The sequence below is a fragment of the Scyliorhinus torazame genome, chromosome 2, assembly GCF_047496885.1.
Source record: "Scyliorhinus torazame isolate Kashiwa2021f chromosome 2, sScyTor2.1, whole genome shotgun sequence".
Lineage (NCBI taxonomy): Eukaryota > Metazoa > Chordata > Chondrichthyes > Carcharhiniformes > Scyliorhinidae > Scyliorhinus > Scyliorhinus torazame.
This window is the reverse complement of record NC_092708.1, coordinates 380383281-380397649: the sequence shown is the minus strand read 5'-3', so window position 1 is coordinate 380397649 and position 14369 is coordinate 380383281. Positions and strand designations below refer to the sequence as shown.

Here is a 14369-nt window from a genome sequence, read left to right as displayed (position 1 = left end):
AGCTCTACAGAGAAAGAGTAAGAAGTCTGAACAATTTAGATCAAGAGGAAATTGGAACAGTTTAAATGATGAGAGACAGGAAAAGAATGATTCAAAATGACTAGGTTGTTTACATTTTTAATTGCATTACTAAACACGGATCGTAAGTGTGTTAGTAACAGGTATCACCAAAAAACAATTCAGGCTCTAAATTGCAGGCAAGCCGTAGACATCTTTAATTGTAGTCTAGGGTGTAGCTATTGAAATGCATTAATGGTCTATTGATATGACATGTTCCCCGAGTGCTCCAGTTTCCTCCCACCGTGCTGCCCAGGAAGACCTGTTTTTACTAGTGCTCCTGCTTTCATAGTTATTGCTGTTTGCAGAGTTACTGTTATTGTCAAACTTCATTATTTGTTTATATAAAGAAGTTCCTCCTTACAAAACCCTCAACACACACCAGAGTAACAATCGGACAGGAGAAAGACTTTCAAGAACATGCTGTACTCAAAATGACACTCTTGTAACAAAGGCCTTGTGCGATAAACTATCACCTGGTTTTAAAGTGTTTTATTACTTAATAAATCCTCTCAAAGGGTGAACTGACTGGCTAGAAAGCTTTCTTCGCTGGAGTTATAACCACGCTTACTTGATGAGGCTGCAGGTCACAAATGATGGTGTTGATGTTCGTCAAGATTTCATCAATGAAAGGCATCACCTCTCCCACTTGAACTTGTACAAAGTGGCGTCGACATTTTTGTGCTATCTTAATAAACGTATCACAGGCCATGTCCTGGACACCGTCGTGTGTTTCTGCCAGGCAATAACAAGGGGGTTAAAAGAAAACCCATAAAAAACACACTATTTAGTCTCAAATAAAATTTTCCAAAAGCTCTCTCATATGTTTAGTTGCATATTTCATTGAAAATCTGAATTTTATCAGCTTTAAAACTTGGGTTTTAGATCAAATCTCCACATTGGAGTCAATGGAATTTGCAGAGAGACTGGGTTGCCCTTTTTAAATCTGCCCCATGAACAGCTGAAATAATTAATGCCAGCAACCAAAGGTTCCATGTACCCATCCTTCGAGAAAAGTAAAATCAGGACAATATTAATCCCCACAGGACAAATTATTTTTGCAATGTTATTTCTGGGACATTATAAAAAATACAACTGCAAATTCATTACAAAAATGTAAATGCACCGTTAGGGTAGAATGATAATAAATGGTTCCCAATTTTAAAAATATTATTTCACAGGATGTAGGCATGGTTGGTTAGGCTAGCACATTTATTGCCCATATCTAATTGCCCTCGAGAAGGTGGTGGAGAGCTTGCCTTCTTGAACCGCTGCAGTCCACGTGATGTAGGTACACCCACAATGCTGCTAGGAAGGGAGTTCCAGGATTTTGACAGCGAAGGTGTCATGATATTCAGGCACACATCATAGCACATACATACATACTGATGGACAGATCAACGGACCAATCAACACACACAACACGACAGCCAATCACAGGCAAGAGCATACACAGTACAAAACAGGGAACACGACACTTCCTGGGCACTCGAGCAGGACACGGCTCAGGGCACAGAGCTCATTGCAGGCCACTCAGACATCCACCATAAGATAGAATTAGGAATAGGTCTACAGAATCAAGGGACATGATCGAACCTCAGTGAACAGTACATCAATGTAAATAGTTTTCTGAAATAAAACTGCGTTGTACCATTCACAACCGTGTTGGTTCATCTGTGTGGCAGAGCGCCCAACACTTCAGAAGGAACAGCGGTATAGTTCCAAGTCAGGATGGTGAGTGGCTTGGAAAGGAACGTCCAAGTGGTGGTGCTCCCATGCACCTGCTGTCCTTGTTCTTCTAGGTGGTAGAGGTGGCGGGTTTGGAAGGCACTGCCAAGAGGAGCCATGGTGAGTTGCTGCAGTGCATCTTGTAGCTGGTACACACTGCTGCAACTGTACATCAGTATCACAAAGGTGGAATTAGGTCAGATTTGACATATACTGTCCGTCTGGAGTTTGCACATCCTCCCAGTGTTTGCATGGGTCTCACCATCCACAAACGTGCAGGGTAGGTGGATTGGCCACGCTAACTTCCCCCATAAAATCGGTTAAAAAAAAAAAAAAATTGGGTACTCTAAACTTTAAAATAATAAAAAACAAGTTGACATATACATTATTCTGTAACCAAAGAGACATTCATAGTCTGTGCAACATCCAATGAGCAGGCAAACAGCACAGCAAAGAAACAGCAGCAACCAGTCCACATTGATTACAAGCTGTGCTTTACGACATGACTCCTTACCATGCATAAACTCAAAGAGCTTGTTCACCACGGTCTTTAGGAATTTCCAGTGAGCTCGCAGGAACCGGGGATACTGTCCCACCACGTACATTATATTAGAGGCAATAATAGCCTTGTTATCCTTCCCACGCTTTTGCTCACAAAGGCCTAGCAAATCCTTGAGAACCAAAAGATTCAAATGGTAAGTAAAACAAGCAAAGTGAATCAAGGCATCACATATTTATTTTGTGTTCTAGCTACTACCAATCCCTAAATCTCCAAGTGAAAAACATGGGTTACTCCCTATCCGAGACTGGATTTGGGGGCGAGATCCTTGCCCAAGTGAGAATACGAAGCGGGCATTGCTCAACAAACACAACTTTCAGAGCACCTTTAATGCAATGAAACTTCACAGGAGCAAAGCGTAACACTTGGGAGCTGTTCAGGGTGTATTGTATCAAGATGACCAAACGCATGGCGCGGTGTGAGAGTTAGAGGAATGCAGATATCCGTTGAAGGTTGTAGGGTTGCAGTAGATTCCAGGGATTCACTAACACCAGCTGACCTTGATGACTGTGACGAGGAAACGTTTCTCGTCCTCTTCGTGCATCGCCCCACTAATGGAGCCGATAGCCCAGCAAAGAGTGTTGAGGTTCTTCCATGACCATTCCGTACCGTTCACTTGGTTGTGTAGCTTCTCGGTCATTATGCATTCTGTGTCAGCATAGTCTAAATGTGTGAGGTACACTGAAACAGGAAAACAAAGAAGCCGATTCAAACTTGGGTGTCAACATTTTCCAATTCCTTCAAACGGATGAGATCACGAATGAACGAGATCAAGGGTGTCCGTCTCTGGTTCTCTCTTCCCCCCCCCCCCCCCCTTTCTATATTTTTGACCTATGTTACCTATGCCTTCTTGTAAAATGCTCATGCTGGAACTGTCCTTCACATTCTTCTCAACTGGCTGTGCCATGGGCTGCTTTATTAAAACACATTAGTGCTGGAACAAGTATTTCTAAGTGAAATACCACAGTACCCAAAAGGAGTCTAGCCGAGGGCTGCACGGTGGCGCAGTGGCTAGCACTGCTGCCTCACAGCCCCGGGTTCGATCCTGGCCCTGGGTCACCACGTGTGTGTAGTTTGCACATTCTCCCAGTGTTTGCGTGGGTCTCACCCCCACAACCCCAAAGAAAGTGCAGGGTAGATAGATTGGCCATGCTTAACTTTAATTGGGGGAAAAAATGAATTGGGTACTTTAAATTATTATTTATTTATTTTTTAAGAAGGAGTCTCACTGGTATATGGAGAGTTAAGGGCCTGGATGGATAGGATTAAATGATCGTGCTCAACATCCTACACAGGAAGAGCTTGGGCAGAGACCCCAGAGCATACATTATCCCTAACTTGGTCTCCTCCACAGGACAGAATATAGAAAAGGTTACATCGGTTCATTATCCAGAGGTTAGACCGGAGGCACATTGTTTGAACAGAGTGGGAGCATTACTCTGACCCTAACCCCACGTTATGACCAGAGAAGTGCTAGATGATGATTATGGGTCCCCATAAAGCAGAAAACATTCCATTCGTTGACAGAGATACAAGAACACAAAACAACTGCAAATACACCATGCCGGTCAAGGGAAAACATGTGAATATTTTTGGTAGAGATGTGTCAGAAATAGTAACATTCATTTGTATAGCTAATTGGAGCACCAAGAGTGGATAAAATAGATGTTAAGGTTCTTTCATGGGAACTAACCACAATTCAGAAGGCGATCATTTCTTTCCGCACATCATTCCACCTCCACCCCCAGAGCCACATCACGCTACAAGCAAAAGTTCAAGACTGATTCCCAGGCCTCGTTTAACAACAACACCGGCAACAATTTGTGGTGTGGCCGACAAGAAAATACACACAAACTGCAACCTGGAACTGGCCAATCCCGCCCAACCACTCGTGTTGCCATTTTATTTTCTGTTTCAATTACATCAGGCCCAGTCCCATCTATTATTCACCCCTCTATTATTAATCCACCTATCCAACCCAATCTTGAAAAAAAAAATGACATGCGCACCGCAACATCCAATAACCTTCTGTAAATAGCTTTCTATTGCTTCAATGTCCCTTTGTTTTGGACTCCTGAGCTACTGGAAAACCGTCTGCTTCTATTGAACCCTGCATTTTTGGATTACCTAGTCTATTGACAATACCACCAAGCCACCACCTCCCCTGGTTCTTGCTTTGGGTCTAGAGTCACATGTAGGCGACCAAGTAAGGAAGGCAGAATTCCTTCCCCCAAAAGGACATCAGTGAACCATTGGGTTTTTAACCACCGTTAATGGCGGTTTCATGGCCACCAACCCAGACTAGCTTTGCATTCCAGATTTTATTAACTGAATTCAAATGTTCATCAGCTATCACGGTGGGATTTGAACCCATGACTCTAGGCTAGAGCAGGAGCGTGGACCTCTTGCCTACTAGGCCAGTAACACAACCACCATTCCCTAGGAATTACCCCACAAGGAGAGAAAGAAACATATTGAGGGGGCAGTCAAAGTCAAAGCTCCCCAGTCACTCCCTTAACCCTGGGATTATGCCATACCCTCCAGTATCTCACTCAATCTTGAGGTGACCCAGCATAGTGAGCAAGTAGAGGCTTAACTGGACTCAAACCTTCTTTATCTGACAACCCCACACACTTTCCAGCACAGAACAGATCATTGGATAGCGAACAGGTGCAGAAACCCTGGATACACATACTCCTCCCTGCCTAAACTTCCAGAAGACACAATGCCCAACTGAAACACCCCAGGGGTTGTCCACAGGCCGAGATCAACTCATTCAGCAAAACCAGGGGATCGAGTGAAAGGCCAACATCGCAAAACCTTTGTACTGTTAAACTAAAAAAAAAACCTCAAATTTACCAAGTGTCTCCCTCATAGTTTTGTACAGGTTGATGGAGTCCGTGTCTTTCATGAATTCCCGAACTACTTCTCCCTGTTCGTTCTCAACCACAAGCACCTCTTCTGGTTTCGCCATTCGGCTGATCATTATAAGCCTCACCTGAAAAAAAGAGAGAAATCCACAAATTTATTGCACTAATAGTCTTTTGACTTAAGGATATTTCACTGAATTGAGTTCTGGGCATAATGGTTGTGATGAAAGCCTTAGATTGTATGGAATCTCAACAAGCTATCGTTCGTCCAGAACGGTTGAAAATGGGCTTGGGCTCACATTTTCTACAGTTTGTAAGAGCGAAACGTGACATCGAGATGGTGGCGGCAAGCTTTGAATAGCTAATCAGAGACTGATGCTGGTATCGGGCCAACTGACTGCCTTCTTGGCATCATCTAGCTTGGGCAGATTGAAGGGGCAAGCATGAATAACTTGAGGGCGCTTCTGAAAGACGAGGGAAGACTTATAATTTTTTTTTTAAAAGATCGCCGAACCGCTACAATTTAGTTTTTATTATGGCGAGGAGTTTCGGCGAGGTCAGTGGTGATCAGTCGATGCAGTCTGTACCCAGACCGACTTAACTTCAATACTATCATGAAACCATACAATGTCGCACATTATTGTGATGCTATCCATGTCTGCAACAGTTACTATGCCAAATAGAGTGAAGGACATGGATGCCAACCAGGAGGGAGGCAAAACAACAAAACAGGTGAATTGAATCAGATGTGTGGGCAATGATGGGTCAGGACCTGGAAACAAAAAAAAAAAAAAAAAAGAATGAAATAAAATAAAATATAAATTCAGCACCAACATCCCCTCACAGCCACCCATCCAGATCCAGAAGTGTCTTATTCTAACCCAAAAAATGGAGGGATAATATTAAAGTTAAACCCACTGTTGGTGAAACATTGTTCACTTTTTGAGTACAGGATAATTTAAAAATTGTGTAGCATCTTGCTAAAGCAGAAATTATAGATTAAAATTCTTATTAGCATTCAACAATTTGGGAACATAAGAACAGCCAAGGAATACACGAAGATGTCAGGTTAGATTCTACAATTTCCTTTCTGGGAAAGGGAGAGATCGGGAAAGGGAGAGATCAGGAGAGTGTCCAGGTTGGGATAATCCATTACTGGCCCTTCGAAGTGTGGAAGGGTCCATTTCATCAACTGTTAAAACCACACATACACACCTTAGACAGCACTGGGAGGTAGATCTGCCTCCTGGGAGGGACGTCACTGTGAGGATTCCCCAGAGCAGGAGATGCACTAATGGAAAAGGGATTTTCACGATAAAGCTCTCCCGCCAGATGATTCCAGTACTCCAAACAGATTTTAAAAATTTCTATCTCTTCCACTTCCGATATCAGAATCATGTAGTGTAGGCCCTGTCGCGTCAAAAAAGGCAAAAGAAAATATTAGCAATGTGCCTGCTTGGGTTCAATAATTACAAAGATTCCAGCAATGCCCAGTCACTGGCTACACTTCAAAACTCTAGCTGTAGATCACTTTTGAAAGATCTTGCAATTGTCAAGGTGCAAATTCGACAAACGGCTGCCACCTCCACGCGAACCCTAACAATGACCCTCAAGGCAAACTTGATTGTCTCCAAACAGAGAAAGCTAGCCATGTCAGTTAGCCAGGTCTCCGACTTCGGGGGCTTTGAGTTCCTCCAAGCTAATAGTAGCAGTCTCCGGGCTACCAGGGAAGCAAAGGCCAGAACGTCTGCCACTTTCTCCTCCTGGATTCCCGGGTCTTCGAACACTCCGAAAATCGCCACGTCTGGGCCACCCTTGTTTTTAACACCTTGGAAATGACATCCGCAAATCCCTGCCAGAATCCCCTAAGCTTCGGGCATGCCCAGAACATATGGACATGGTTCGCTGGTCCTCCCGCACACCTTGCGCACCTGTCTTCCAGCCCAAAGAACCTGCTCATCTGGGCCACTGTAATGTGGGCCCGGTGAACGACCTTAAATTGTATCAGGCTGAGCCTGGCACAGTGGACGCGTTGATTCTACTCAACGCATCCACCCAGAGACCATCCTCTATCTCTCCTCCTAACTCCTCTTCCCACTTGCGTTTCAAGTCCTCGGTCTGCGTCTCCTCTGACCCCATGAGTTCCTTGTAAATGTCAGAAACCCTCCCTTCTCCCACCCACATTCTAGAAACTACCCTATCCTGTATCCTACTTGGTGGTTGGAGCGGGTAGGTTGAGACCTGCCTGCGTAGGCAGTCCAGCACCTGCAGGTACCTAAACTCATTTCCCCTCGCCAATCCGAATTTCTCCTCCAACTCACTCAGGCTAGAAAAGCTCCCCTCCATAAACATATCCCCCATCCTCTCAATCCCTGCTCTCTGCCATCCAGTCTTCCCAGGGCAAACCGGAGATTATTACAGATTGGAGACAACACCAAAGCTCCCTCCGCTCCCACATGCCTCCTCCATTGCCCCCAGACCCTCAGGGCCGCCACCACCACGGGGCTGATGGAGTACCATGTCGGCGGGAATGGCAGAGGCGCCGTTACCAACGCCCCCAAACTGGTGCCCTTGAGTGAAACCGCCTCCATACACTCCCATGCCGACCCTCCCCCCACCACCCACACTTCCTGATCATGGATATATTCGCCGCCCAATAATAAAGTTCGGCAGCGCCAGCCCGCCCTCCCCCTGGCTCCGCTCAAGCATCCCTTTTTTTACTCGCGGGGTCTTACCCACCCATACAAAGCCAGTGATCACCTTATTGACCCGTTTAAAGAACCGTGGAATAAAGACGGGGAGACACTGAAACACAAACAGGAATCTCAGGAGAACCATCATTTTCACGGTCTGCCCCCTCCCAGCTGGAACAGAAGCACGCCCCACCTTCGAAAATCGTCCTTCATTTGGTCTGCTAATCAGGCCAATTTTGACATGTGCAGCCATTCCCATTCCCGTGCCACCTGGATGCCTAGGTATCGAAAGCTTCCCCCTACCACCCTAAACGGCAGCTCCCCCAATCGCCTCTCCTGCCCCCTTGTCTGGACCGCAAATATCTCACTTTTCCCCATACTTAGTGTATACCCCGAAAACCGGCCAAATTCCCCCAGAATCCTCAATTTCTTACATCCCCTCTGCTGGGTCCGATACATACAGGAGCAGGTCATCTGCGTTGTTGCTCTTATTAGCCTTAGTTTTATTAGCTCTAATTATGTCACCTTTGCTCACGAGTCGCCAGGTATCTTTCTGATACCGCCACGTGGTTCAAGCTCTAGTTATGATTAATAAGACAGCACACCGCTTAGTAAGATTGAATTCAACGGTCATTTATTATGTACAGCAATAGATACTTACACAATAATCCTACTATCTATATCGAAACCTACTACTACTGGCCAATACTTAACTTTTGGGGATGGCCCACCAGGTCAGGGAAACAAATGGTTTATCGAATTGGATCTGGCCTGCGGGATTCAAAAGGCTGATACAGGTCGACGGCTAGGAGTCTCTATCGGGTAGTGATCGCTGGAGTCAAACTTACGGTTTCTTGTCGATGTTTCTTGCGAAGGTTGCGAGCAGAAGAAGAAGGGAGAGAGCGAAATCTGAACTTGGCCACTCACTTTATAGGGCCCAGGGGCTTCCCGCCTCTCGGGGCGGCCCTTGACCCGGAGTCCCAAGTGATTGGACTTGTTCCCAATCACTGGGTTCGATAAGCTCCAATAATGGGGCGATTCCTCGATCTGGGCGTGGTCGTTCACCTGTCTTTGTTTTGGCCACTGCTGGCGCCGAGAGGTCTGGCCCGGCATTCAATTGCTAATATGTTGCAATTGTTCCCGGGGATAGCCGATTAAACTGCAGATGTCTGGGTTGATGTGCTGCTAATAGTCTTAAGTATCGATCTGGGCCGACTTCCCCAGAGCCGAATACGCTATTCTGTCTGCAGCTGTCCGTTTGTGTCCTGTTGGCTGCTTTTCCCATCAGCCTTTTCGGTTAGCCATTTTAAATCGGGTTTTGGCCAAATTAATAGGGATTCAGCCATTTTAGGTGGCTACAGCGTAAAGCGAGACTCTGTGTTCCACTCCCCCCGGACGAGCCCCTTCCAGCCCCTTGAGGCTCTCAGCGCAATTGCCAGCGGCTCTATAGCTAGCGTGAACAACAGTGGGAGAGGGGGCATCCCTGTCTCGTCCCCCGAAACAGCCTAAAATAGTCTGATGGTGACCTGTTCATCCGTACGCTCGCGACCAGAGCCTGATACAACAGCTTGACCCAGTTAATAAAGCCCCGCCCAACTCTATACTGCCCCAGTACCTCCCACAGATATTCCCATTCCACCCGATCAAAAGCCATCTCTGCGTCCATTGCGACCACTACCTCCACATCCCTACCCTCTGGGGGCATCATAATCACATTAACAACCTTCTTACGTTGGCCGCCAACTGCCTTCCTTTAACAAATCCCGTCTGGTCCTCCCCAATTCTGTCCGGAACACAGTCCCACCAACTGCCTACCCTTAACGAATCCAGACTGGTCCTCCCCAATCCTGTCCGGAACACAGTCTTCAATCCTGGAGGACATAAGATTTTGGGCAGCAATTTGGCATCCATATTTAGTAGGGAGATCGGCCTGTAGGACCTGCGTAGCTCCAGGTCCTTATCCCGCTTCAGGATCAATGAGATTGTGGCCTGTGACATCGTCGGGGGAAGCACCCCATGTTCCCTTGCCTCATTGAATGTCCTAATCAACAGCGGCCCCAATATCCCAGAGAACGTTTTACAGAACTCCACTGGGTACCGGTTGGCCCTGGAACTTTACCCGACTGCATGGCCTTCAGCCCCTTTGCTATTTCCTCCAACCCGATCGGGGCCCCCAGCCCTTCTACCAACCCCCCCTTCGGGAAATTCAGCTCCCCTAAAAAGTGCCTCATCCCCTCCGGCCCAGCTGGGGTTTCCGACTCATAGAACTGCAAAACTCCTTGAACGCCCTATTAACCCCTGCTGAATCTCTGATCAGGTTCCTGTCCCCGTCCTTTACTTTCCCCATCTGGCTGCTCCTCCCCGGCTGCCTCACTCTTTCTAAGCTGTTGCGCAAGCATTCTGCTAGCCTTCTCCCCATGTTCATAGATCCCCCCTTGCCTTCCTCAGCTGTTCCACCACCCTCACTGTAGTTAACAAGCCAAACCCCGCCTGTAGCCGCCGTTGCTCCCTTAGAAGCCCTGCCTCTGGGGTCTCCGCATACCTCCTGTTGACCTGCAATATCTCCTTTTATCAGTCGGTCCGTCTCTGCTCGGTCTACCTTCTCCCTGTGGGCCTGTATCGAGATCAACTCCCCTCGAACTACTGCCTTCAATGCCTCCCAGACCACTGCCGCCGGAACTTCACCCGTTCATTGACTTCCAGGTAGTTCCGAATAAATTTCCTCAGCCGCCCACACACCTCTTCATCAGCTAAAAGTCCCACATCCAGCCTCCAGTGCGGGTGCTGGCTACTCTCCTTGCTAACCTGTAGGTCAACCCAGTGCGGGGCATGATGTGAGATTGTGATCGCCGAATACCCAGTGTCCACTACCCCCATCAGTAGAGCCCGGTTCAAAATTTAAAAAATCAATCCGGGAGTACACTTTATGCACGCGTGAGTAGAAGGAGAATTCCTTCACTCTCGGCTGCCCAAATCTCCATGGGTCCACCCCCCCACATTTGCTCCATGAACCCCATTAGCTCCTTTGCCATTGCTGGCACCCTGCCCATCCTAGAGCTCGACCGGTCCAACCCGGGTCGATAGCGGTGTTACAGTCCACTCCCGTGACCAACTTATGAAAATCCAGGTCCGGGATCTTCCTCAACATCTCTTTATAAACTCCACATCATCCCAATTTGGTGCGTACACATTCACTAGCACCACCGGCAACCCCTCCAGCTTCCCACTGACCATAATGTACCGGCCTCCCACATCCGCAACTATTCTTCCCACCTCAAATACCACTTGCTTATTAATCAGGATCGCGACCCCTCTAGTCTTCGAGTCCAGCCCCAAGTGAAAAATCTATTCGACCCATCCCTTCCTTAATCTAATCAGTTACTTTAAGGTGCGTCTCCTGTAACATTACCACGTCCGCCTTCAGTTCCCTCAAATGCGCGAACACGCGTGCCCTCTTAACCGGCCCATTTACCCTCTCACATTCCATGTGATCAGCCTAGTTGGGGGGCTCATCGCCCCCCCATTGCCAATCAGCCATCACCTTTCTTGGGCCAGTCTCCAGCCCGCGCCCCACGCATCTGCCGGCCCGCCCCCAAACAGCCTCCGCCCCCGACATCCTTTCTGTCCCACAGCAAACGTCCGTCCCCCCAATCAGCAGAACATTTCTCCCCCCCCCCCCCTAGTAACAGCACTATGTAAACCAATCCCTTCAACAATCATAAAATCTGCTTACCTCCCCACTGCACTTCCATGAGCTAGCCCGCCCAGCTAGCTGGGTGATCTCCGCCCATGGCGCCAGACATTCTCCCACCTGTTGTTCCCTACCCCCCACTCAGACACACACATTCAAAAGTAAAGCAATCCCATCACAATTGCCCGAAAACCCCCCCACGAGAAACAAAGAAAAGATCAAACGGAAGATCCAACATCTAACAAACACACCTCCAACCCCCATCAGTGCAAATGTAAACTTTAACTCACTCAGCTCTGCAACTGGCCCCAAATCAATACAGAAGGCATTACAGCTAACGTCCAAAAAACAAGAAACTTTTTAAACATAAGCGCTGCAGCAAAGTTCAAAGACCTCAGTCCGCCCGCCACCAGTCCTTTCATTCTCGAAGTCCATCACTTCCTCGGGCGACTCAAAATAAAAATGTTGGTCCTCATACGTGATCCGAAGGCAGGCCGGATACAGCAGTCCAAACTTCACCTTTTTCTTAAAAAGGGTCGACTTTATCTGATTGAACCTCGCTCTTCCCCTGGCTACATCCGCACTCAGATCCTAATAGATCCGCAGGATACTGTTCTCCCATTTACAACTCCGTGTCTGCCTGGTCCACCGTAAAATACGCTCCTTGTCCAAGTACCTGTGGAATCTCACCACCATTGTCCTCGGGGGAGGGGTCCTACAGGTTAGCAAGGAGAGTAGTCAGCGCTCTGTGAGCCCTGTCCACCTCCATGGGTCAGGAGAATGTCCCATCCCCCAGTAACTTCTCAAACATGCCCGCCATGTATGCCCCAGCGTCCGCTCCTTCGGACCCTTCCGGGAGACCGACGATCCTCAAGTTCTGCCGGCACGACCAATTCTCTAGGTCTTCCACCTTCTTTATTACTCATTGTTGATTACAGCATCCCTCCATGACCAATATATTTACATTGCCTCCTTGCCTATTAGTCAACCTGCATGAAGTGTCATTACCTATGGTGTGCGTAGGTTAAAAGGAATCACACCTGGGGGCCAATCTCGCCCGCAAACAGATAATTATCACCAACTAGGATTATGGATTATAACTGCCAATAACGATAGGACCAGTCGCCAGCACATCTGTTCTTTTCTCAAGAATCATTTTTTAAATGGGCAGCACGGTGGCGTAGTGGTTAGCACTGCTGCCTACAGTGCCGAGGATCCAGGTTCGATCCCGGCCCCAGGTCACTGTCCGTGCGGAGTTTGCACTTTCTCCCAGTGTCTGCGTGGGTTTTACCCCCACAACCCAAAGATGTGCAGGTTAGGTGGATTGGCCATGCTAAATTGCCCCTTAATTGGAAAAAAAAAAAAAATTGGGTTCCCGAAATTTATAGAAAAAAAATTGTTTTTAACACCAGCCCAAATGTTGGTCCTTCCCCCCTGGTCCTACCATGCTATGCATTTGACCCTCTTCATGCAACCATTGATCGCATTTTAGAATGCAGCATCCTCGCAACCACCAGTTCTCACTAGGCTAATGGTATTTGGTTGGCATATTACACTGTGCAAGTGTTGAGACTCATGGAATAAGTCCTCGTGCCAAACCATTTACCCCACTGTGCTAGAAAATGCATGCAGGAATGTTCTCCATGATTATTCATCATCATCCTTTCAATATTCACTGTCTAGACTCTCTCAACAAGAACAGTAGGACCCGGGAGACTAACAGCACCTGTGCAATCATAATGCCAGCATAGGTTACTGAAGAAGCAGAGGAAGTTATCATAGTGTGCCATCACTCCTTTCATACGTACATCCAAGAGAGCCTCTCTGAGCTCCAGTGTCCTTTCTACCAGTGTACCATGCTCCTTCAAGAAAGTGCACAAGAAGAGACTCAGGTTCTGAATAAAGTTCTGCTCATCATCCTTTCCATTTGCATATGCAAGACGAATGTTAGTATTCACAGGTAGCATCTGAAAGAGATTAAAGCTTGGGGATTGAATTGAATAAGCACATCCACTATTATTTCTATTTGTCGCAATTGTAACTCAAAATGAATGAGCACTGGCGGAAACGTATAAAAAACAGTGATCAATGGGCGGCACGTGGCGCAGTGGTTAACACTGGGACTATGGCACCGAGGACCCGGGTTTGAATCCCAGCCCCGAGTCACTATCCGTGTGGAGTTTGCACATTCTTCCCGTGTCTGCATGGGTTTCACCCCCACAACCGAAAGATGTGCAGGTTAGATGGATTGGCCATGCAATTAATTGGATGGGGGAGGGGGGGGGGAAACTCGGGGACTCTAAATTTATTTTATTTTTTTTAAACAGTGATCAGATTTTGTTCTTTTAAAAAAAAAAAAATCAATGGAGTTCTTTTTTGATATCCTCATCCTCGAGTGGAATGTGTCAGTAATTGCAAATGACTAAACGTACAGTGTCATTCCGAGGACAGGTCCTTTGGAGCCAAGTTAAACGCAACACGTTATGCAAAATCTGTTCTATCGAGTCGGGAAACTACCATTTTGCTGATAAATCTAAATCAGATTACGGCACTGGGGTTCACAGAAAGCATAACCTTAAGGCAGAGCACTTCACAATCAACAAATCATAATGGTCCAATATTACATTTCCCGAGCTTATTGAGTGCATCGTTTTACACCTTTACCCAACTATACCAGAGCATCCTGTAATGAGCTTCTGGGTGGCAAGAGATACGAAAGGAACAATTGCAGACAGCTCAGGAGTGGACCCCCAAAGCAAATCCTGGAAGTC

General features: G+C 47.0%; 1 protein-coding gene across 1 annotated transcript in view; it reads right to left on the bottom strand.

Annotated features, from left to right (window-relative positions):
* The window catches only part of LOC140404969 (exportin-1-like), a 92618-nt gene that overhangs the window by 24460 nt on the left and 53789 nt on the right, over positions 1-14369 (bottom strand). Inside the window, exons 11-16 of the mRNA XM_072493570.1 lie at positions 13407-13565; positions 6430-6624; positions 5204-5342; positions 2844-3025; positions 2300-2456; positions 629-792 (exon numbers count right to left, since the gene is read on the bottom strand). Coding sequence (XP_072349671.1) covers positions 629-792; positions 2300-2456; positions 2844-3025; positions 5204-5342; positions 6430-6624; positions 13407-13565 — 996 coding nt within the window. The remainder of the gene's footprint in view (positions 1-628; positions 793-2299; positions 2457-2843; positions 3026-5203; positions 5343-6429; positions 6625-13406; positions 13566-14369) is intronic.